The following is a 21,945-nucleotide window of genomic DNA, read 5'->3' as shown; positions in this document are numbered from 1 at the left end:
GGGCAATGGGAGGGTTTTGGGGGGCAGAGATGGGGGTAATGGGAGGGTTGGGGGGCAGAGATAGGGGGTAATGGGGGGCAGAGATGGGGGCAATGGGGGGGTTTGGGGGGCAGAGATGGGGGGCAATGGGGGGACTGGGGGGGCAGAGATGGGGGGCAATGGGAGGGTTTGGGGGCAGAGATAGGGGGCGATGGGGGGCTTTGGGGGGCAGAGATGGAGAGTAATGGGAGGGTTTGGGGGACAGATGGGGGTAATGGGGGGGCAGAGATGGGGGCAATGGGGGGGTTTGGGGGGCAGAGATGGGGAGGTAATGAGGGGGACAGGGGGGCAATGGAGGGGTTTGGGGGGCAGAGATGGGGGCAATGAGGCGTTTTGGGGGTCGGAGTTGTAGGGCAATGGGGGAACTGGGGGGCAGAGATGGGGGTCAATGGGAAGTTTGGGGGGCAGAGATGGGGGGTCTTGGGGGGGCGATCGGGGGGTTTGGGGGGCAGAGATGGGAGGTTTGGGGGCATTTGGGGGGTCAATGGGAAGTTTGGGGGGCAGAGATAGGGGGCAATGGGGGGACTGTGGGGGAGAGATTGGGGGGTTTGGGGGGCAGAGATGGGAGGTAATAGGAGGGCTTGGGGGGCAGAGATGGGGGGCAATGGGGGGGTTCGGGGTGCAGAGATAGGGAGCAATGGGGGGATTTGGGGGTCAGAGATAGGGGGTAATGAAGGGCTTGGGGGGCAGAGATGGGGGGCATTGGGGGGGTTTTGGGGGGTGCAGAGATGGGGGGTCACAAACTCACCCCCCTTTGTTGCTCCGCCGCCGCTGGCTGACAGGGGGTGGCAGGAGGTGACTGACGGGGGGGGCGATGGAGGCCGCGGCCCCCCCCCGGCTGCAGCGGGGGCAGCTCCAGTGCAAGAACCTGCACGAGTTCCTGCGGGGCCTGAGCCCCCCCGTCCTCGACCGCCTCTACGGGCACCCTGCGACCTGCCTGGCTGTGTTCCGGTGACACCCCCCCCCCGGGGCACCCCGATACACCCCCCCGGGGCACCCCAATACCCCTTATGGCTCCCTGACCCACCCATGCACCCCAATACCCACCCCAGGGCACCCCAATACCCCTTATGGCTCCCTGGCCCCCCCATGCACCCCAATACCCCTTATGGTTCCCTGACCCCCCCCATGCACCCCAATACCACTTATGACTCCCTGACCCCCCCATGCACCCCAATACCAACCCCAGGGCACCCCAATACCCCTTATGGCTCCCTGACCCCCCCATGCACCCCAATACCCCTTATGGTTCCCTGACCCCCCCATGCACCCCAATACCCACCCCAGGGCCCCCCAATACCCCTTATGGCTCCCTGACCCCCCCATGCACCCCAATACCACTTATGGTTCCCTGACCCCCCCATGCACCCCAATACCCCCCCCCAGGCACCCCAATACCCCTTATGGCTCCCTGACCCCCCCCATGCACCCCAATGCACCCCTTGGACACCCTTCTCTACCCCCCCATTACCTCTTGGGCCACCCCAATCCCTTTATCTCCCGCCCCGGGGTGGTTTTGGGACCTCTCTCTGTGTCCCCAGGGGCTGTTTTGGGGTCCCCCCATATCCCAGGGGCTGTTTTGGGGTCCCCCCCTGGCTCACCACCCCCTTTGACCCCCCCAGGGAGCTGCCAGCGCTGGCGCAGGCCGGGATCATGCGGATGCTGTTCCTGGAGCAGCCGCTGCCGCAGGCGGCCGTGGGGCTCTGGGTCAAGAAGGAGCACAGCAAGTGGGTGCTGGGGGGGCCCAAGGGTGCTATGGGGGGGCTCTGGGGGTCCCCTTGGGTGCTGGAGGGGCCCTGTGGGTTTGGGGGGTTCCTCTGGGACTCTCTACTCTCTCCTATTACACCTCAATTTGCCCCCTCATCGCTGCCCCCCCCAGCCCCCGTCACCCCGATTTACCCCCTCTCTGCCCCCCATTACACCCTTGTGACCCCCATTACCCCCCATAGCCCCATCACTCCATGTTACCCCCCTGTGCACCCCATTACCTCTCTTACCCCCCAAGTTACTTCTCCATTATCTTTCTCTGCCCCCCATTATTCCATTACCGCCCGTTACCCCCATCACCCCAAGTTACCCCCCATTACACCCCTTTTCCCCCCATTGTCCCATTACCCCCCATTACCCGCCTCTGCCCCCCATTATCCCATTACCCCCCATTACCCCCCACCACCCCATTACCCCCCCATTACCCCCCTCTTCCCCCCATTATCCCATTACCCCCCATTACCCCCCATCACCCCAAGTTACCCCCATTACCCCCCTGTGCACCCCATTATCCCGTTACCCCGCATTACCCCCATCACCCCGTTACCCCCCCATTACCTCTCTCTGCCCCCCATTATCCCGCATTACCCCCATCACCCCAAGTTACCCCCCCATTATCTCTCTCTGCTCCCCCTTATCCCATTGCCCCCCATTACCTCCATCACCCCAAGTTACCCCCCACTACACCCCTCTTCCCCCCATTGTCCCATTACCCCCCATTACCCTCCTCTGCCCCCCATTGTCCCATTGCCCCCCATTACCCTCCTCTGCCCCCCATTATCCCATTACCCCCCATAGCCCCATCACCCCAAGTTACCCCCCATTACCCCCCTCTTCCCCCCATTATCCCATTACCCCCCATTACCCCCCACCACCCCATTACCCCCCCATTACCCCCCTCTTCCCCCCATTATCCCATTACCCCCCATAGCCCCATCACCCCAAGTTACCCCCCATTACCCTCCTCTTCCCCCCATTATCCCATTACCCCCCATTACCCGCCTCTGCCCCCCATTGTCCCATTACCCCCATCACCCCAAGTTACGTCCCCATTAACCCCTCTTCCCCCCATTATCCCATTAGCCCTCATTACCCCCCATTACCCCCCTCTGCCCCCCATTATCCCATTGCCCCCCATTACCCCTCTCTGTCCCCCATTATCCCATTACCCCCATCACCCCAAGTTACCCCCCCACTACTCCTCTCTGTCCCCCCATTATCCCCTTACACCCCAAGTTGGGGTGGGGGGGGTTAGGTTTTGGGGGGCTCCATCACCCCCATAAGGGCAGGGTGTGTGTTTGGGGGTGCTGGGGGGGGGTCCCTAAGGCTTCCCCCCCCCCTCTGTATGCAGGGAGCAGGCGCAGAGCCGTGAGGTGCTGCTGGGGCTGCGGCTGTGGCACCCCCATACGCTGCCGGGGGGGCTCCCGGGGGTGGCGCTGCACCCCGGCTTCAGGCACAACCTGCGCCTGGCCCTGCTGGGGGGGTGAGTCATGGGGGGCTATAGGGGCAATGGGGGGAATGGGGGGGAATGGGGGGCACAGGGGACGTGGGGGGACATGGAGGTAAATTGGGGTGATGGGGTTATGGGGGGCAATGGGGTCACACGGGGGTAGTGGGGGGTAACTTGGGGTGACTGGGGGCTATAGGGGGTAGTGGCACGGGGAATAATGGGGGTCAAGGGGGGGTAATGGGATAATGGGGGACAGAGAAGTAATGAGGGGTAAGTTGGGGTGGCAGAGGGTAATGGGGGTGTAATGGGGTATAGAGAAGTTTGGGGGGGGTAATAAAGTGATAATGGGGGGTGTAATGGGGGGATGTAATGAGGTTTAATGGAGAGAAGGTTTGGGGATGTAATAGGGTATAGTGGGGGGTGTAATGGGGTATAATAGGGGGTGTAATGAGGTATAATGGGGAGGAGATTTGGGGGTGTAATAGATTATAACGGGGGGGTTTTAATGGGGTATGATGTGGGGTGTAATGGGGTATAATGGGGGGAGTTTGGGGGTGCAATGGGGTATAATGGATGGGTGTGATGGGGTATAATGGGAGAGGTTTGGGGGTGTAATAGGGGGGTATAATGAGGTATAATGGGGAGGGGGTTTGGGGGTGTAATGGGGGGTATAATGCGGTATAATGGGGAGGGAGTTTCAGGGTGTAATGGGGTATAATGCGAGGGGGCTTGGGGGGGTAATTGGGTGTAATTAGGGCATGTAATAGGGTAAAATGAGGGGAGGGAATGGGCTATAATGCCGGGGGGGTTTGGGGGTGTAATGGGGTATAATGGCGAGGCGGTTTGGGGGTGTAATAGGATGAAGTGGGGGGGTATAATAGGGTATAGTGGGGGGTGTAATGGGGTATAATGGGAATGCTTTGGCAGTGTAATGGGGTAGAATGGGGGAGGTTTTGGGGTGGAATGGGGTATAATGGGGGAGGTTTGGGGGTGTAATGGGGTAAATGGGGGAGGTTTGGGGGTGTAATGAGGTATAATGGGGGGTTTTGGCAGTGTAATGGAGTATAACGGGGGGGGATTTGAGAGCATAATGGGGTATAATGGGAGTAGTTTTGGGGGTGTAATAGGCTATAACATAATGAGAGACTGTAATGGGGTATAATGGGGAGGGTTTGGGGGTGTAATGGGGTATAATGGGGGGGTTTGGGGGTGTCCATCACGCTCTATGGGGGGGTCAGGGGCAAGGCCTGGTCCGATGACACGAGCCAGCTGGGGCCGGACCGACACGCGCGGGACGTGCCGGCGCTGGACCGGTACGCGGAGGAGCGCTGGGAGGTCAGCGGGGGGGCCCCCAACACCGGGGGGGGTCCCCCAACACCGAGGGGTGTCCCCCAATACCGGGGGGGGGGTCCCCCGTATCCTTGGAAGAGCCCTTGATATCCTTAGGGGGTCCCCAAGCTTGGGGAAGGGGGGTACCTCATACCATGGGGGGGGGTCCCCCCTATGCTGGGGGTGTCGCTCATATCCTTGGGGGGGTCCCGTGTACCCTGAGGGGGGGTCTTGATATCATTGAGGGGGTCCCCCATATCCTGGGTGAGGTCCCTGACATCCTTGGGGCTGTCCCCCAATACAATGGGGGGGCCCCAATAGCATGGGGGGGTCCCTGATATCCTGAGGGGGGGGTCCTGATATTGCTAAGAGGGTCCTTGATATCGTAGGGGGGGTCCCAATGCCCTGGGGGGGTCCCCCAAAATCAAGGACCCCCCCTCCCCATATACTGGGGAGAGGGGCTTTAATACCATGGGGGGTTCCTGATACAATCGGGGGGTTCCCCCATACCCTGGGGGTGTCCCCGAGGTCATGAGGGGGGGGTCCCTGAGCCCTGAACCCTTCAGGACCCCCCCAAACCCTTCGGGACCCCCCCTCTTTCAGGTGATCCTGCACTTCATGGTGGGGTCCCCCAGTGCTGCCGTGAGCCAGGACCTGGCCCAGCTCCTGGTTCAGGCCGGGCTCATGAAGAGGTAAGGGGGGGCCTGGGGGGGTCCTAAAGGGGTTTGGGGGGGTCCTGAAGGGTTTGGGGGGGTCTTAAAGGGGTTTTGGGGGGTCCTAAAGGGGTTTTGGGGAGGTCCTAAAGGGGTTGGGAGGTCTTAAAGGGGTTTGGGGGGGGTCCTAAAGGAGTTTGGGGGGGGTCCTAAAGGGTTTGGGGGGGGGCCTAAAGGGGTTGGGAGGTCCTAAAGGGGTTTGGGGGGGGTCCTAAAGGGTTTGAGGGCGGTCTTAAGGGGTTTTGGGGAGGTCTTAAAGGATTTTGGGGGGGTCCTAAAGAGATTTTGGGGAGGTCCTAAAGGTGTTGGGAGATCTTAAAGGGTTTTGGGGGGGTCCTAAAGGAGTTTGGGGGGGTCCTGAAGGGGTTGGAAGGTCCTAAAGGGGTTTGGGGGGGTCCTAAAGGGGTTTGGGGGGGTTCTAAAGGCTTTTGGGGGGGTCCTAAAGGGCTTGGGGGTGCAATGATGGTCCTAATGCCCCATGGTTTAAAACCTCTCCCCATGGTGTTGGGGACCCCCCCACAATTTGGGGGTGCACTGATGTTGGGGTCCCCCCATAGTGAAATGGAAGAAGCGCCCTGCATCGCCTCAGCAGGGTTAGGACCCCCCCATGCTTTAGGACCCCCTCATGGTTTAGGACCTATCCATGGTATTGGGGACCCCCCCACGGTTTGGGGGTGCACTGATGTTGGGGTCCCCCCATAGCGAAGAGGGGGAAGTCCCCTGCATCACCTCAGCGGGGTTAGGACCCACCCATGCTTTAGGACCCCCCCATGGTGTTGGGACCCCCCTGCAATTTGGGGGTGCACTGATGTTGGGGTCCCCCCATAGCGAAGGGGGGGAAGCCCCCTGCATCACCTCGGCCGGGTTCCAGTTCCTGCTGCTTGACACCCCAGCCCAGCTCTGGTACTTCATCCTGCAGTACCTGCGGGGGGCCGAGGTGAGATGAACCCCCCCAAAGGGGGTCCCCCCAAACCCAGGGGTCCCCCAAACCCACCTCCCAGTGCTCCCATTAACCCCAGTTCAATCCAGGCGCGGGGCATGGACCTGGTGGAGATTCTCTCCTTCCTCTTCCAGCTCAGCTTCTCCACCCTGGGCAAGGTGAGGGGATATTGGGGTGACCCCCCTGCCCCCATAGATATTGGGGTGACCTCCCCCCATCCCCATAGGGTGTTATGGGAACCCCCCAAGCTTGATGTGTGGGGTTACTGGGGCGAAATGGGGCTAATTGGGGAGAATGGGGGGAAATGGGGGTGACTGGTGGGGGAATATTGGGGTGACCCCACTGTCCCATAGATATTGGGGTGGCTCCTCTGTCCCCATAGGATGTTATGGGGATCCCCCTGGCTTGGTGTAGTGGGGGTTACTGGGGGGAAATGAGGTTGATGGGGGGTAACTGGGGGTGACTGGGCTGTAACTGGGGGGTAATTGGGTGTAACTGGGGGATAACTGGAGGTAACTAGGGTTGATAGCGGGTAACTGGGGGGGAATGGGGGGTAACTGGGGGGTAATTGGGCTGACTGGGGGGTAACTGGGGGTAACTGGGGTGACTGGGGGGGTGACTGGAGGGTAACTGGGGGGTAATTGGGGTGACTAGGGGGTAACTGGGGGGTGATTGGGGTAACTGGGGTGACTGGGGGATAATGGGGGTGACTGGAGGGTAACTGGGGGGTGACTGGGGGTGACTGGGGGATAACTGGGGGATGACTGGAGGGTAACTGGAGGGTAATTGGGGTGACTAGGGGGCAACTGGGGTGACTGGACGATAAATGGGGGGTAATTGGGGTGACTGGTGGGTAACTGGGGGTGACTGGGTATAATTGGGGGTGACTGGGGGTAACTGGGGGTAATTGGGGTGATTGGGGGGTGACTGGGGGTAACTAGGGGTAACTGGGGGGTAATTGGGGTGACTGGGGGGTAACTAACTGGGGTGCCCTGACAGGATTACTCCGTGGAGGGCATGAGCGAGTCGCTGCTCAGCTTCCTGCAGCACCTCAGGGAGTTCGGCCTCGTGTTCCAGAGGAAGGTGCCACAGGGGACATGGGGGGACACTGGGGGAATATGGGGTGACATGGGGGGGAACATGGGGGGAGACACGAGGGGACGTGGGGAGGACACAGGGGGAGATGGGGAGTGACAAAGGGGGACATGGGGTGATGGGGGAAACATGAGGGGGACATGGGGAGACATGGGGGGATATGGGGGTGACAGATGGGGGACATGGGGTGACACAAGAGGCTCCGGGCCCCGCTCAGGGGTCACTAATTGCCCCATCCTTAATGCTCCCCCCTTCTTCTTGTGTCCCCTTTGTGTCCCCTCATTGCCTACATTATCCCCTCATTGTTTCTCCCATTGCCCCCCATTGTTTGCCTCATTGCCCCCCGTTATCCCCCCATTTTCCTGCCATTGACCCCATTGTCCTGTTATCCCTTAATTGCCCCCCATTATCCCCCTATTGCCCCCATTGTCGTCCCATTACCCCTCCATTATGCCATTACCCCCCCATTGCCCCCATTACCCCTATTGCCCCCCATTACCGCCATTGTCCCCATTGTCCCCATTGCCCCCATTACCCCCATTGCCCCCATTGTCCCCATTGTCCCCATTGCCCCCATTGTCCCCATTGTCCCCATTACCCCATTGTCCCCATTACCCCCATTACCCCCATTGCCCCCAATTACCCCCATTACCCCTATTGCTCCCCATTCCCCCCATTACCCCCATTGCCCCCCATTACTTGTATTGCCCCCGTCGTCCCCATTACTCCCATTGTCCCCATTGCGCCATTGTCCCCATTACCCCCCATTGCCCCCATTACCCCTATTGCCCCCATTGTCCCCATTGCTTCCCATTACCCCCCCATTACCCCTATTGCTCCCCATTGCCCCCAATTACCCCCATTGTCCCCATTGCCTCCCATTACCCCCCCTATTGCCCCTCATTGCCCCCATTACCCCCATTGCCCCCATTACCCCTATTGCCCCCCATTCCCCCCATTCCCCCCATTGCCCCCATTGCCCCCATTACCCCTATTGCCCCCCATTGTCCCCATTACCCCATTGCCCCCCCAGCGCAAGTCACGCCGGTTCTACCCCACACGCTTGGCCATCGCCTTGGCCTCGGGGCCCTCGGGGGCCCCCCAGGAGCCCGGCGCTCGCGGCTTCATCCTGGTGGAGACCAACTACCGCATCTACGCCTACACCGGTGGGGCCTGTCCCCAATGAGGGGGGGACACATGGGACCCCCCCCATGGCCCTGCACCATGTGGCACCCAGCCCATGGTACCCCCTATATCCCATTGTGCTTCATGCCTGTGTCCTGACCCCCATGTCCCCCTATGTTCTGTGTTGTCCCCAATGTCCCCCCCCCCCAGATTCGGAGCTGCAGGTCGCCCTCATCGCCCTCTTCTCGGAGCTCCTCTATCGCTTCCCCAACCTGGTGGTGGCCCAAGTGACAAGGGACAGTGTCCAGGCTGCCATCGCCAATGGCATCACCGCTGACCAGGTCCGGGGGGGGGGACCCACACACACAAAGGAGATGGATGAGCATGTGGTTTGGGGGATGATGGGGGTCTATTGGGGTGCCCCTGGGGGTAATGGGGGCATTGAGGTGCCTGGCGAGAGGGTATTGGGGTGCCCCTGGGGGTAATGGGGGCATTGAGGTGCCTGGTGAGAGGGTATTGGGGTGCCCCTGGGGGTATTGGGGTGCCTCATAGGAGAGCATTGAGATGTTGGGGGACCTCTGGGCATACTGGGGTGTCTCATAGGGGAGTATTGGGGTCCCCCAGGGTATGATGGGGACATGAAGATGCCTGATAGGAGGATGTTGGGGGGACCCTTGGTTGTACCGGGGTGCCCCTGGGGGTATCGGGGTGACCCGGGGGGTTATTGGGGTGCCCCAGGAGATGATGGGGGCATTGAGGTGCCTGATAAGAGGGTGTTGGGGTGCCCCAGGGGGTTTTGGGGTTCCTCATAGAGGAGCATTGGGGTGCCTGATAAGAAGCTGTTGGGGGACCCCTGGGGGTATTGGGGGGCCCCAGGGGTTATTGGGGTCCCCCGGAGGACGATGGAGGTGATGAAGGTGCCTGACAAGAGAGTGTTGGGGTGCCCGGGGGGGTATTGGGGTTCCTCATTGGGGTGTTGGGGGGCCCAAGGGGTGTACCCCAGGAAGTGTTGGGGGGCATTGGGGTGCCCTCGCAGATATTGGGGTGCCCCCATTAACCTCTTCCCCCCCCCCCCCAGATCATCCACTTCCTCCGTACCCGAGCGCACCCCGTCATGGCCAAGCAGGTGGGTGCCTGGTCTATGGGGGGGGGTGGTCTATGGGGGGGTGTCTATGGGGGGGTCCCTGTGTCCACGCTGCCGTTGCCCCCCCAGACCCCGGTGCTGCCCCCCACCATCACCGACCAGATCCGCCTGTGGGAGCTGGAGCGGGACCGGCTGCGCTTCTCCGAGGGTGAGACACCCCCATGTCCCCCACTGTCACCCCAGTGTCACCCCTTGTCACTCATTGTCACCCCCATGTCCCCCTTTGTCACCCCAGTGTCACCCATTGTCACCCCAATGTCCCCCTTTGTCACTCATTGTCACCCCCATGTCCCCCATTGTCACCCCAGTGTCCCCCTTTGTCACCCTAGTGTCACCCATTGTCCCCCTTTGTCACCCCAATGTCCCCCTTTGTCACCCCAGTGTCACCCATTGTCACCCCAGTGTCCCTAAGAGTTGGTGACACCCCTTAAGTCCCCATTGTCACCCCAGTGTCACCCCAATGTCCCCCATTATCACCCCAGTGTCCCTAAGGGTTGGTGACACCCCCTTAAGTCCCTATTGTCACCCCAGTGTCACTCCAATGTCTCCCATTGTCAGCCCAGTGTCCCCCCAATGTTCCCCATTATCACCCCAGTGTCCCTAAGTGTTGGTGACACCCCCTTAAGTCCCCATTGTCACCCCAATGTCCCCCATTATCACCCTAGTGTCACCCCAGTGTCCCCCATTATCACCCCAGTGTCCCTAAGGGTTGGTGACACCCCCTTAAGTCCCCATTGTCACCGCAGTGTCACCCCAATGTCCCCCATTATCACCCCAGTGTCACTCCAGTGTCCCCCATTATCACCCCAGTGTCCCCCCAATGTCCCCCATTGTCACCCCAGTGTCACCCCAGTGTCCCTAAGGGTTGGCGACACCCCCTTAAGTCCCCATCGGAAGGTGACACCCCCTGAGGTCCCCATGGGGCGACAGCATCCCCTCTTGAGACGCAGCCACCCCATGGCCCCGTGGCGAGGTGCTGGGTCCCCATGGGGAGGTGACAGCCCCAAAGTGGGGTGCCGCTGACCCCCTTCCCTTTGCTCCAGGGGTGCTGTACAACCAGTTCCTGTCGCAGGTGGACTTCGAGGTGCTGCGGGACCACGCGCGGGCGCTGGGGGTGCTGGTGTTCGAGCACCCGGGGCGACGGCTCATGGTGGTGACCCCCGGCGGGCACCCCGATGTCAAGCGCTTCTGGAAGAGGCAGAAGCACAGCTCATAACGTGGGGACCCCCCCCCCACCTTGCACCCCAACAGGGCACTTGGTTCTTGTGGTCTCCCAATAATAGGGTCACCCCCCTGCCCGTCTCCTTGTCCCCCTGTCACAGGGGGGTGAGGTCTGGGTGCACCCTGATGGCTCATTGGGGGGGTACTTGTGTCCATTGGGGTGTTGGGACCCCGTTGCTGAGCACCTCCAATGCAGGCAGCCCAGTCCTGGGCACCCCAATCCCTCCGGACCCCAATTCCATGGGGTTCTGGTACCCTGATCCCCAGCACCCCAATCCCTCAGGACCCCAATTCCATGGGGTTCTGGCACCCTGATCCCAATCCCTCAGGACCCAGGTACCCCAATCCCTGGCACTGGGGGTTCTTGGGGGGGGGGGGGAAGGATCTTTTGGTAGAAATTGAGGGGTTCTGAGTAAAAAACGGGGGGGTCAGAGGAAAAAAGTCTCTTGTTGGTTAAAAAGTGACATTTGTGGTGGGGGGTGAGGGAAAAAAAGGGGGGGGTTTAAGGGAAAAAACATGGATTTACTCAAAATTGGGGTTTTCTGAGGAGGAAGAAATGAGCTTGTTGGGGGGGGTTGGGTTTGATTTTCCTTTTTCTCCCAACAGAAAAACGTATTTTATGGGGAAAAGTGGGTTTTTTTAATTAAAGCGGTGTTTTCTGAGGAGTTTTTTTTATAACAACCCCCGTCATTTTGAGGAGGAAAAAGTAACTTTTGAGAATAAATCTGGGTTTAGCTGAAAGTGGAGTTTGGGGAGGGAATAAAGTGGGGTTTATGATGGGGGGGGGTGGAAATAAGGAGTTTGGGGGGAGGAAAATGAGTTTATAACGGGCAGAGTTGGGGGAAGGTGGATTTTTGAGGGGGAAAACCAAGTTTCGGGAGAAAAACGAGCTGTTTCCTGCAAGGAGAAGTCACAGAAGTTGGGGGAATGTGGATTTCTGAGGGGAAAAACCAAGTTTTGGGAGAAAACCAAGCTGTTTCCTGCAGGGAGAAGTCACAGAAGTTGGGGGTGACTGAGTTTTAGAGAGGATAAATCAAAGGATTTCATAAAAACAGTGGTTTTAAAGGGTAAAATGAAGCCAGGGCTGGGTTTCGCAGCTGAACAAGGAGTGATTTTGGGGTTGGAGGAAGAAATAACGGGTGTTTCCCTTGTCCAAAGCCCCTCTCCAGGTTTCCTGGAGCCCCTTTAGGCACTGGAGCTGCTCTAAGGTCTCCTCTTAAGGAGCCTTCTCCAGCCCAGCTCTCTCCCTGGCTCCAGAGCAGAGCTGCTCCATCCTCGCAGCACCTCTGGCCTCGCTCCAGCAGCTCCACGTCCCTCTGGTGCTGTTGCCCCAGAGCTGGATGCAGGATGCAACCCGGAAAGCCCCGGAGCTGCTGCTCACGCTCTGGGGATGCAGCCCAGGACACGGGTGGTTCGATCACATCAAGCTTCTCCTCGACCAACACCCAAAGTCCTTCTCCTTAGGTCTTAGCACCACTTTCTGCCTGGTAACCAGTGACACGGTGTCCCTGGGGGAGGAAGGAACCTTCTGGAAACCCCCTACGCACCATTCACACCCATTTCCCCCTTCCTAATGTCACCCTGGAGCATTCCGGAAGGCAAAGAGCAGCTCCTCCAGCTCCAACCCAATACCACGGGCAGGGACACCTTCCACCAGAGCAGGTTGCTCCAAGTCCCTGTGTCCAACCTGGCCTTGAAGTGATGGAGCATCCAAACCTTCTCCTTTCAACCCATTCCAATGTCCCACCACCCTCATAGTGAAGAACTTCCCAATATCCATCTAAGTGATGGATACCCAGGAGCCCCACATCCCATCATGGGGTTCTTTAAAGAAGAACCTGCTGGAGCCCCGAGCTTCACCCCAGAGCTGGGGGTAGGTCCCTGCCCCATAGATCACCCCGAGAGTGGCCTCGTGGTGGGATCAACCCCAACCCACTTTATTGCGGTGACCAGGCAGCGCAGGAGAGGAGGAAGAGGAGGGTGAAGGACAGCGGGTGCCATGGGGAGCTGTGGGGCGGGACACCCCTCGCCTCCACTTGGGGGTCTGCAAGGTGAAAGGGGTGCGGAGGGGCCAGGTTTGGGGTGCTGGGGGTTCACAAGACCCCCCTGTGGTTGTGGGCACTGTTCATCTTCATCGCCTTGATGATGAGGGTGGTGCCCACCACGATGCCGATGATGCCCACAGCCAAGCCCAGGGCGCAGACCAGGGTCTGGGTGGTCTCAGATGCGGCGGCGGGCAATTCGGGTTCTGCGGGGGGGGGGAGAAGAGAGGTGAGGACCCCCCCTCATCCAACCCTCCTCTTCCTCACCCCTTCCCACCTTCCTCTTCCTCATCCCCCATCCCACCTTCCTCTTTCTCATCTCCATCCAACCCTCCTCTTCCTCATCTTTCTCTTCCTCATCCTCCATCCCGCCCTCCTCTTACTCATCTCCATCTCACCCTCCTCTTCCTCACCCTCCTCTTCCTCACTCCTTCCCACCCATCTTTTCCTCATCTTTCCTTTCCTCATCCCCCATCCCACCCTCCTCTTCCTCATCCCCATTCAACCCTCCTCTTCCTCACCCTCCTCTTCCTCATCTCCATCCCACACTTCTCTTCCTCATCCCCCATCCCCCACTTCTCTTCCTCATCTTTCTCTTCCTCATCCCCCATCCCACCCTCCTCTTCCTCACCCTCCTCTTCCTCATCCCCCATCCCACACTTCTCTTCCTCATCTTTCTCTTCCTCATCCCCCATCCCACCCTCCTCTTCCTCACCCCCATCCAACCTTCCTCTTCCTCATCCCCATCTCACCTTCCTCTTCCTCACCCTCCTCTTCCTCACCCCTTCCCACCCACCTCTTCCTCACCCTCCTCTTCCTCACCCCTTCCCACCCTCCTCTTCTTCACCCTCCCCTTCCTCACCCCACTTCCCACCCTCCCCTTCCTCACCCCTTCCCACCCACCCCTTCCCACCCTCCTCTTCCTCACCCTCCCCTTCCTCACCCCACTTCCCACCCTCCCCTTCCTCACCCCAGTGCTTCAGGAGGCCGCCGGGCAGCCCCTCGTGCTCCACGCGGCAGTCGTAGTAGTCCCCGCGCGCGGGCACGAAGGGCAGGTAGGAGAACATGCGGTACGTGTTGTCCTCCCGCGGGTAGAACACGGTTTCGAAGACGCCTTCGCTCACGCTCTGCCCGTTCTGCACCCACGTCACCTCCAGTATCGGCGGCCACAGCTTGTCCACGTAACAGATCAGGATGTTTTGCTCCTCCAGCTCCACGCGGCGCTTGGGGAACACCGTCACCTCCGGCGGCACTGGGGACAATGTGGGGGGACACACAGACACACGCAAGCGGAGTCAGGAGGAGCACGGCTCCTCGTGTCCATGCAAAGAGGGACATGGAGCTGTTGGAGCGAGGCCAGAGATGCTGCGAGGATGGAGCAGCTCCGCTCTGGAGCCAGGCTGAGAGACCTGGGCTGGTCCTTGGGGAAGAGAAGGCTCCTTAAAGGGAGACCTTAGAGCATCTCCAGTGCCTAAAGGGGCTCCAGGAAACCTGGAGAGGTGCTTTGGATCAAGGAATGGAGGGATGGGACAAGGGGGAATGGCTTTAACCTCCCAGAGGGGAGGTGCAGATGGGATAACGGGAGGAAATTCCTCCCTCTGAGGGTGGTGGGACACGGGAATGGGTTGAATGGAGAAGGTTTGGATGCTCCATCCCTTCCAGGCCAAGCTGGAGCAACCTGCTCTAGTGGAAGGTGTCCCCATGGCATTGGGTTGGAGCTGGAGGAGCATTAAGGTCCCTTCCACCCATTCCATGGCTCTATAATTAAGGTCTCCATCGTGGTGGCCAAAGCGAAGTGGGGAAAGGTTCTCACCGATGGTGGCCCGGGACTTGTTGGAGTTGGAGATGGAGACATCGAGGTTCTGCCACCCGATGGCCATGTTCTGCAGAGCTCCCTGTGCATTGAAGCTGGCGAACTCCCCGAACTCCTGCAGGCGCCACACAGTCTCCGTCTTCTCCTGGTCCACATGGAAGATCTCGTCGCCGTCAAAGTCGAACATGAACTCGCTGCCCTGGTGCTGCTTGTTCTCATCCTGCTGGTAGAACTCCGACTGCACGATCGTGTTCCCCACTGGGAAAGGGAATAGGGACAGGTTCCCGCTGCCCGTGGGGCCCACACCATCGCCCCTACGAGCGCTATGGCGCAGAGTGACCCTCCCAACCTCATGGAGCACCTCCATGCCCCCAGGTTCCTCTTCCTCCTCTTCCTCTAAGGCTGGGTGATGGGCTTTGTGACCCCACACTCGCTATGGGGCAGCGTGACCCTCCCAGACCCACCACCAAGCATCTGGGGTGCTGCCCCCCACAATAACCTGAACGAATCCATGTGGGTGCCCCCCGCCCCATACACCCCATATCCCACCACCCTCCGCCCCACGGTGCCTTCACCCACCTTTCACGGCCGTTGTGCCCCATAGAGCCAAGGGGAGCAGGAGCAGGGCCGCGATTCCCAGTCCTCCTCCCATCGTTCCCACCGTCCCTTCTCCTGGTGTTCGAAGGGGCGACTCCGGGATGCCGAGCACCCCTTCAAGCTCCTCGACCAATCAGAAGCCTCCGCGCTGGTGACTCAGCTGTATCCAGGCAGAGCAGCGGCGCAGAGTACCCTGTGGAGCAGACAGACCGACGGGCTCCACTTTGGGGTCTAAACTTCAACTTGACCCTCCCAAGAACCCACAGACGGGGGGTTTGGGGTCAGTGACAGTGTCGGGAGGGGGGACACCGGCACCGGGGAGCCCCGATGGTGGTTGTGGGGGTGATGGTCGCAGCCGTGGGGTGATGGCTTCAACCCGGACCAAGTGTCGACGGGAGCCCCATCAGCTCCGGTTCTGCCCAGCGACGGGTGATGCTGCCCCAGCCTCGCTGCTTACTGGTTCTTACTGGGACTCCCAGTCCCAGCACGGGGAATCCAGTGCGTGCGGTTCCATTGCTGGGGGGGAATCCGCCGTGTGTGTGCGATGGGGACTGGGGGTGCTCCGGGAGCTGGGACCATGCTGGTGGCACTGGTGGCACTGGTGGCACTGGGAGCCCACCCGGCTCATGGCGAGGAGATGTCGAGTGAGCTCAGACCCGCGGCGCTGGGGGTGTTCAGGGTCTTCGGGGTGTCTTTAGGGTTTGGGGGGGTCTTTGTTGGGGTTTGGGGGGGTCTTTGGGGGGGTCTATGTTGGGTCTTTGGTGTTTGGGGGGTGTTTGGGGGCGTCTTTGTTGGGTCTTTGGGGTTTGGGCGGGACTTTGTTGGGTCTTTGGGGGTTGGGGGAGTCTTTGTTGGCTCTTTGGGGCTTGGGGGGGTTTTTGGGGGGGTCTGTTGAGTCTTTGTTGGGTCTTTGGTGTTTCGTGGGGGTGTTTGTTGGGTCTTTGGGGTTTTGGGGGGTCTTTGTTGGGTTTTTGGGGTTTAGGGGGGTCTTAGGTCTTTGGTGTTTAGGGGTGGTCTTTGTTGGGTCTTTGGGGTTTGCGGGGTGTTTGTTAGGTTTTTGGGGTTTGGGGGGTGTTTAGGGGGTCTTTGTTGGGTCTTTGGGATTTGGGGGGTCTTTGTTAGGTCTTTGGTGTTTTGGGGAGTCTTCGTTGGGTCTTTGGGGTTTGGGGGAGTCTTTTTTGGGTCTTTGTTAGGTCTTTGGGGTTTGGGAGGGGGTTTAGGGGGTCTTTGGGGTTTGGGAGGGGGTTTAGGGGGTCTTTGGGGTTTGGGGGGTCTTTGTTAGGTCTTTGGTGTTTTGGGGGGGTGTTTAGGGGGTCTTTGTTGGGCCTTTAGGGTTTTGGGGTGCTCTCTTTTGGGTCTTTAGGGTTTGGAGAGGGTTTGGGGGGTCTTTGTTGAGCCTTTGTTGGGTCTTTGGTGTTTTGAGGGGGGGGTCTCTGTTGGGTCTTTAGTGTTTTGGGGGGTCTCTGTTGGGTCTTTAGTGTTTTGGGGAGGTCTCTGTTGGGTCTTTGGGGGCTCTGTCCCTGCGTTCACCCCTTCTCCTGGCCCCTCCTGTGGCCCCCCCAGGACGTGGTGAGGGGGAACCGGTCACCCTGACCCAGCACCCTGCACCAACAGGGATTTTCCAGTGGGTGTTTAAGCATGAGTGTCACTTCCTCAATGGCACCGAGCGGGTCAGGCTTCTGGAGAGGCGCATCTACAACCGGGAGCAGTATGCGCACTTCGACAGCGATGTGGGGCACTATGTGGGTGATACCCCCGTGGGTGAGTTCCAAGCCAAGCACTACAACGACAATTTGGAATTTCTGGAGCAGAAACGGGCCGAGGTGGACACGGTCTGCCGGCACAACTATGGGGTGGTGACCCCTTTCACCATAGATCGGAGAGGTGAGTCCATGGCAGAACATTTCCCTGAGCAACAGGCCCAAACCAACCCCCTGCGCTGCTGGGGCTGTGGTTGTGACCATGGTTGTGGTTGGTGGTTGGTTGTGACTGTAGTTGTGGTTGGTTGTGACCATGGTTGTGACTGTGGTTGTAGTTGGTTGTGACCACCCTGTGGTTAGTGGTTGGTTGTGACCATGGCTATGGTTGGTGGTGGCCATAGTTGTGGTTGGTTGTGACCATGGCTGTGGTTGGTGGTGGCCATGGTTGTGGTTGGGTGTGACCATGGCTGTGGTTGGTGGTGGCCATGGCTTTGCCACACTTGGCCAAACACCCCATCCCCTCCTTCCCTGGTGCTCACCTGCTGAGGGCTTGAGTACCTCATGTTCTCTTTAGGCATGGCCAGCATTGGGTGGCCCATTGTTGGGTTGCCCAATGCACTGGGTTGTACAACATTGGGTTGCCCAGTGTTGGGTTGGCCACTGCATTGAGTTGCCCAGTGTTGGGTTGGCCAACGCCTTGGGTTGTCCACCATTGGGCTGGCCAATGCCTTGGCTTGTCCACCATTGGGTTGCCCAGTGTTGGGTTGGCCAATGCATTGGGTTGCCCTGTGTTGGGTTGACCAATGCTTTGGGTTGACCAATGCATTGGGTTGTCCACCATTGCGTTGCCCACTCTTGGGCTGCCCAATGCGTTGGATGACCGCGGTGCCCTTCCACGCAGTGACTCCGGAGGTCGAGATCTTCCCGGTGCAGTCGAGTTCGGCGCCGCAGACCAACCGCTTGGCGTGTGCCGTGATGGATTTCTACCCCGCGCCCATCGAGGTCCGATGGTTCAAGAACGGCCAAGAGGAGATAGAGCACGTCGTGTCCACCGACGTCATCCAGAACGGCGACTGGACCTACCAAGTGCTGGTGATGCTGGAAACCACCCCGCAGCGCGGTGACACCTACATGTGCCACGTGGAACACGTCAGCCTCCAGCAGCCCATCACCAGATACTGGGGTACGACCCCCCCAAACCCATCCGGCACCCCCCAAAATGAGGTGGGGGGAGCCCCAGGCTTGACCACCACCCCCCCCCCTTCACCAATTTTGGTTCTCCAGAGGTGCCGGCGGATGCCGCCAGGAGCAAGATGCTGACGGGGGTCGGGGGCTTCGTGTTGGGGCTCATCTTCACCGTGGTGGGGCTCATCTTCTACAAGCGCAAGAAGGTGAGTGGGGGGAGTCTTGGGGGGTCTTTTTGTGGGTCTTTCGAGGGTGTTGTTGTGGGTCTTCAAGGTTTGGGCTTTCTATCGTGTGGTTTTGGTGTTTGGGGGGTCTTTGGGGGCATCTTGGGGTGGGTTCTTTGAGGTTTTGGGGGTGTTTTTGTGGGTCTTTGAAGTTGGGGGGGTCTTTGAGGGCATCATTGAGGTTTGGGGGTTCTTTGGGGTGTCCTTGTGTCACGCTGACCCTGTCTCTCTGTTTCAGGGCACTTACTTCCCCCCGCTGCAGGTAACGTCCATGTCCCCCCGCCCCACATGTGTGTCCCCCCACACACACACTAGGGACACCCCAGCCCCACAGTCACCCCTTTTCTCTCCCCACAGGCCTCCTCCTGAACAACCTCCTGCCCCACTGCACATGGCACCAACCAGCCTCTGCCCCCCAAGCGTTACCCCACAGCGACCCCCGGTGTCCCCAACGCTCCCCGTACCCCTCCCCAGCCCCACAGCTGTGACCCACAGCAGCTCCAGCTCTGCCGAATAAAGTGGCCCAGACCTCTCCAGCCCCGGTTGTGGGGGGGCTGTGGGGCAGGGAGAGGGGGGGACAACACGTGCACAGACACTGTGGGGCAGTGGCACCGCCACAGGGATGGAGCATGAATGGAGCAGTATGGGGCAGGAAACTGATGTGTGGGGCAGGAAGACCCGTCTATGGGGCAGAACCTCCCTCATCCCCTCCCTGGACCCCATAACCCCCCCCTCACATCCCATAAGAACAACCCCAGCCCCATATAATCTACCCCACACACACACTTTGGGGGGCCCCCAAAAGAGGAGGGGAGGGGGATGGGTGTCGCAAATAAAGGTGGGGAGGGGGCTCTATGGGGGGGGGGATGGGACCCCCCTAAAGGGGGAGAGAGGAGGAAATCCCACAGGGGGAGGGGCATGGAGGGGTCGTGGGGGGGTGGGGAGTTCTCACGGGCGGGAGGGGAATGTGGGTCCCAAGGGGGGTAGGGGCATAGGGGTCCCATAGGGGGTGGGAGGGGCGAAATGGGGGAAGGGTGGGGGGAGGGGAATGGGGGTCCCATGGGGAGGGGTACGGGGAGGGGGAAGTTCCCACGGGTGGGGGAGGGGCTCCAATAATATTTTCTTTATTTACACGTGAAAGAATCCGAAAGTTCCAAACAGGCGCCCGGGGGGGGGGGGGTAAGGCGGGTTGTTGGGGGAGGGGCGAGGGAAAGAGAAGGGGGGTGGGAGGGGCATGGAAAAAAAAACAAAACTCAAAATCAAACAAATCCCCCCCAAAAAAATAAAAAATTATACACAAAGTAAAAAAAAAAAAATGAAAGTAGTGCCCGCCCCTCCCCCACCAGCATCATGGGGGGGGGGAAGGGGAAGGGGGGGACACAAATAAATTAACCTCAACAAAACCCAACACCCCAAAAATCCAGCGCTGGGGGGGGGGAGGGGTGGAAAAGGGTGTGTGGTTTTTTTTTTTTTTTCCTTCTTCTCTCCCCCTTTTTTAAAAGATTTTTGAAGTTTTTTTGGAATTTTTCAGATTTTTTTTTTTGTTTCCTTAAAAACGCCCCAATTTCTTGCCCTCTCCCTCCCCACCCCCCCCAACAATACCCAGAAATTGGAGGGGGGGGGGCGGGACCACAACCAAAAACATCCAAAAAACAACTAAAAACAAGCAATAAAACCTGCGGGGAGACGGGGGGGGGAGGGGTCACCCCATCATGCCCCCCCCCCATCCCCCCCTCTTTAAAGTCCATTTGTGTGGGGGAGGGCCTCCCCCTTAACCCCGCCCCCTTTTGGGTGGGGGAGGAGCAGTGGGGGGAGGGGCACCCCTTAACCCCGCCCCATTTTAGGCGAGGGAGGGGCCAGGGGGAGGGCTCCCCCTTAACCCCGCCCCCCTCTGGCTGAGGGAGGGGGAATGTGGGGGGGTGTTGGGGTCAGTGACAGTGTCGGGAGGGGGGGCCCCGGCACCGGGGAGCCCCGATGGTGGTTGTGGGGGTGATGGTCGCAGCCGTGGGGTGATGGCTTCAACCCGGACCAAGTGTCGACGGGAGCCCCATCAGCTCCGGTTCTGCCCAGCGACGGGTGATGCTGCCCCAACCTCGCTGCTTACTGGTTCTTACTGGGACTCCCAGTCCCAGCACGGGGAATCCAGTGCGTGCGGTTCCATTGCTGGGGGGGATCCGCCGTGTGTGTGCGATGGGGACCGGGGGTGCTCCGGGAGCTGGGACCATGCTGGTGGCACTGGTGGCACTGGTGGCACTGGGAGCCCACCCGGCTCATGGCGAGGAGATGTCGAGTGAGCTCAGACCCGCGGCGCTGGGGGTGTTCAGGGTCTTCGGGGTGTCTTTAGGGTTTGGGGGGGTCTTTGTTGGGGTTTGGGGGGTGTTTGGGGGAGTCTTTGTTGGGTTTTGGGGGTTTGGGGGGGTCTTTGTTGGGGTCTATGTTGGGTCTTTGGTGTTTGGGGGGGTGTTTGGGGAGGTCTTTGTTGGGTCTTTGGGGTTTGGGCAGGACTTTGTTGGCTCTTTGGGGTTTGGGGGGGTTTTGGGGGGGGGTCTTTGGGGGGGTCTGTTGGGTCTTTGTTGGGTCTTTGCTGTTTTGTGGGGGTGTTTGTTGGGTCTTTGGGGTATTGGGGGGGTTTGTTGGGTCTTTGGGGTTTGGGGGTGTTAGGTTTTGAGGGTTTGGGGGGGTGTTTAGGGGGTCTTTGTTGTGTGTTTAGGGTTTTGGGGTGCTCCTTGTTGGGTCTTTGGGATTTGGGGGGTCTTTGTTAGGTCTTTGGTGTTTTGGGGGGGTCTTTGTTGGGTCTTTGGGGTTTGGGGGGGCCTTTGTTGGGTCTTTGTTAGGTCTTTGGGGTTTGGGAGGGGGTTTGGGGGGTCTTTGGGGTTTGGGGGGTCTTTCTTGGCTCTTTGGATTTTGGGGGGGTGTTTAGGGGGTCTTTGTTGGGGTTTGGGGGGTGTTTGGGGGAGTCTTTGTTGGGTTTTGGGGGTTTGGGGGCGTCTTTGTTGGGTCTTTGGGGTTTGGGCGGGACTTTGTTGGGTCTTTGGGGGTTGGGGGAGTCTTTGTTGGCTCTTTGGGGCTTGGGGGGGTTTTGGGGGGGTCTGTTGAGTCTTTGTTGGGTCTTTGGTGTTTCGTGGGGGTGTTTGTTGGGTCTTTGGGGTTTTGGGGGGTCTTTGTTGGGTTTTTGGGGTTTAGGGGGGTCTTTGTTAGGTCTTTGGTGTTTAGGGGTGGTCTTTGTTGGGTCTTTGGGGTTTGCGGGGTGTTTGTTAGGTTTTTGGGGTTTGGGGGGTGTTTAGGGGGTCTTTGTTGGGTCTTTGGGATTTGGGGGGTCTTTGTTAGGTCTTTGGTGTTTTGGGGAGTCTTCGTTGGGTCTTTGGGGTTTGGGGGAGTCTTTTTTGGGTCTTTGTTAGGTCTTTGGGGTTTGGGAGGGGGTTTAGGGGGTCTTTGGGGTTTGGGAGGGGGTTTAGGGGGTCTTTGGGGTTTGGGGGGTCTTTGTTAGGTCTTTGGTGTTTTGGGGGGGTGTTTAGGGGGTCTTTGTTGGGCCTTTAGGGTTTTGGGGTGCTCTTTTGGGTC

General features: G+C 59.5%; 4 protein-coding genes across 4 annotated transcripts in view; 3 read left to right on the top strand and 1 right to left on the bottom strand.

Moving 5' to 3' along the window:
• The first annotated feature begins 776 nt into the window (after positions 1-776).
• GTF2H4 (general transcription factor IIH subunit 4) lies at positions 777-11,491 on the top strand. Its single transcript, XM_030510790.1, has 13 exons — positions 777-990; positions 1,662-1,766; positions 3,158-3,289; positions 4,495-4,591; positions 5,189-5,277; positions 6,127-6,235; positions 6,328-6,396; positions 7,238-7,321; positions 8,367-8,499; positions 8,669-8,799; positions 9,537-9,584; positions 9,672-9,750; positions 10,646-11,491. The coding sequence occupies exons 1-13, from the start codon at positions 854-856 to the stop codon at positions 10,816-10,818; spliced, it is 1,386 nt and encodes a 461-aa protein (XP_030366650.1). The 5' UTR covers positions 777-853; the 3' UTR covers positions 10,819-11,491.
• Positions 11,492-12,731: 1,240 nt separating this feature from the next.
• On the bottom strand, positions 12,732-15,410 carry LOC115618852 (HLA class II histocompatibility antigen, DR alpha chain-like). Its single transcript, XM_030510788.1, has 4 exons — positions 15,258-15,410; positions 14,679-14,936; positions 13,836-14,117; positions 12,732-13,071 (listed from the first exon to the last, which is right to left on the bottom strand). Exons 1-4 carry the CDS (start codon positions 15,328-15,330, stop codon positions 12,917-12,919), a joined length of 768 nt encoding a protein of 255 aa, XP_030366648.1. The 5' UTR covers positions 15,331-15,410; the 3' UTR covers positions 12,732-12,916.
• Positions 15,411-15,544: 134 nt separating this feature from the next.
• LOC115618851 (class II histocompatibility antigen, B-L beta chain-like) lies at positions 15,545-18,920 on the top strand. Its single transcript, XM_030510787.1, has 6 exons — positions 15,545-15,919; positions 16,890-17,159; positions 17,877-18,158; positions 18,260-18,366; positions 18,623-18,646; positions 18,742-18,920. Exons 1-6 carry the CDS (start codon positions 15,820-15,822, stop codon positions 18,751-18,753), a joined length of 795 nt encoding a protein of 264 aa, XP_030366647.1. The 5' UTR covers positions 15,545-15,819; the 3' UTR covers positions 18,754-18,920.
• Positions 18,921-20,667: 1,747 nt separating this feature from the next.
• LOC115618838 (class II histocompatibility antigen, M beta 1 chain-like) overlaps positions 20,668-21,945 on the top strand; it is a 5,977-nt gene continuing 4,699 nt past the window's right edge. Inside the window, exon 1 of the mRNA XM_032919713.1 lies at positions 20,668-20,674. Coding sequence (XP_032775604.1) covers positions 20,668-20,674 — 7 coding nt within the window. The remainder of the gene's footprint in view (positions 20,675-21,945) is intronic.

The sequence above is a fragment of the Strigops habroptila genome, unplaced genomic scaffold (genome assembly GCF_004027225.2).
Source record: "Strigops habroptila isolate Jane unplaced genomic scaffold, bStrHab1.2.pri NC_044299.1_ctg1, whole genome shotgun sequence".
Lineage (NCBI taxonomy): Eukaryota > Metazoa > Chordata > Aves > Psittaciformes > Psittacidae > Strigops > Strigops habroptila.
The sequence above is the reverse complement of the archived record's forward strand: the minus strand, read 5'-3'. Positions and strand labels throughout refer to the sequence as shown.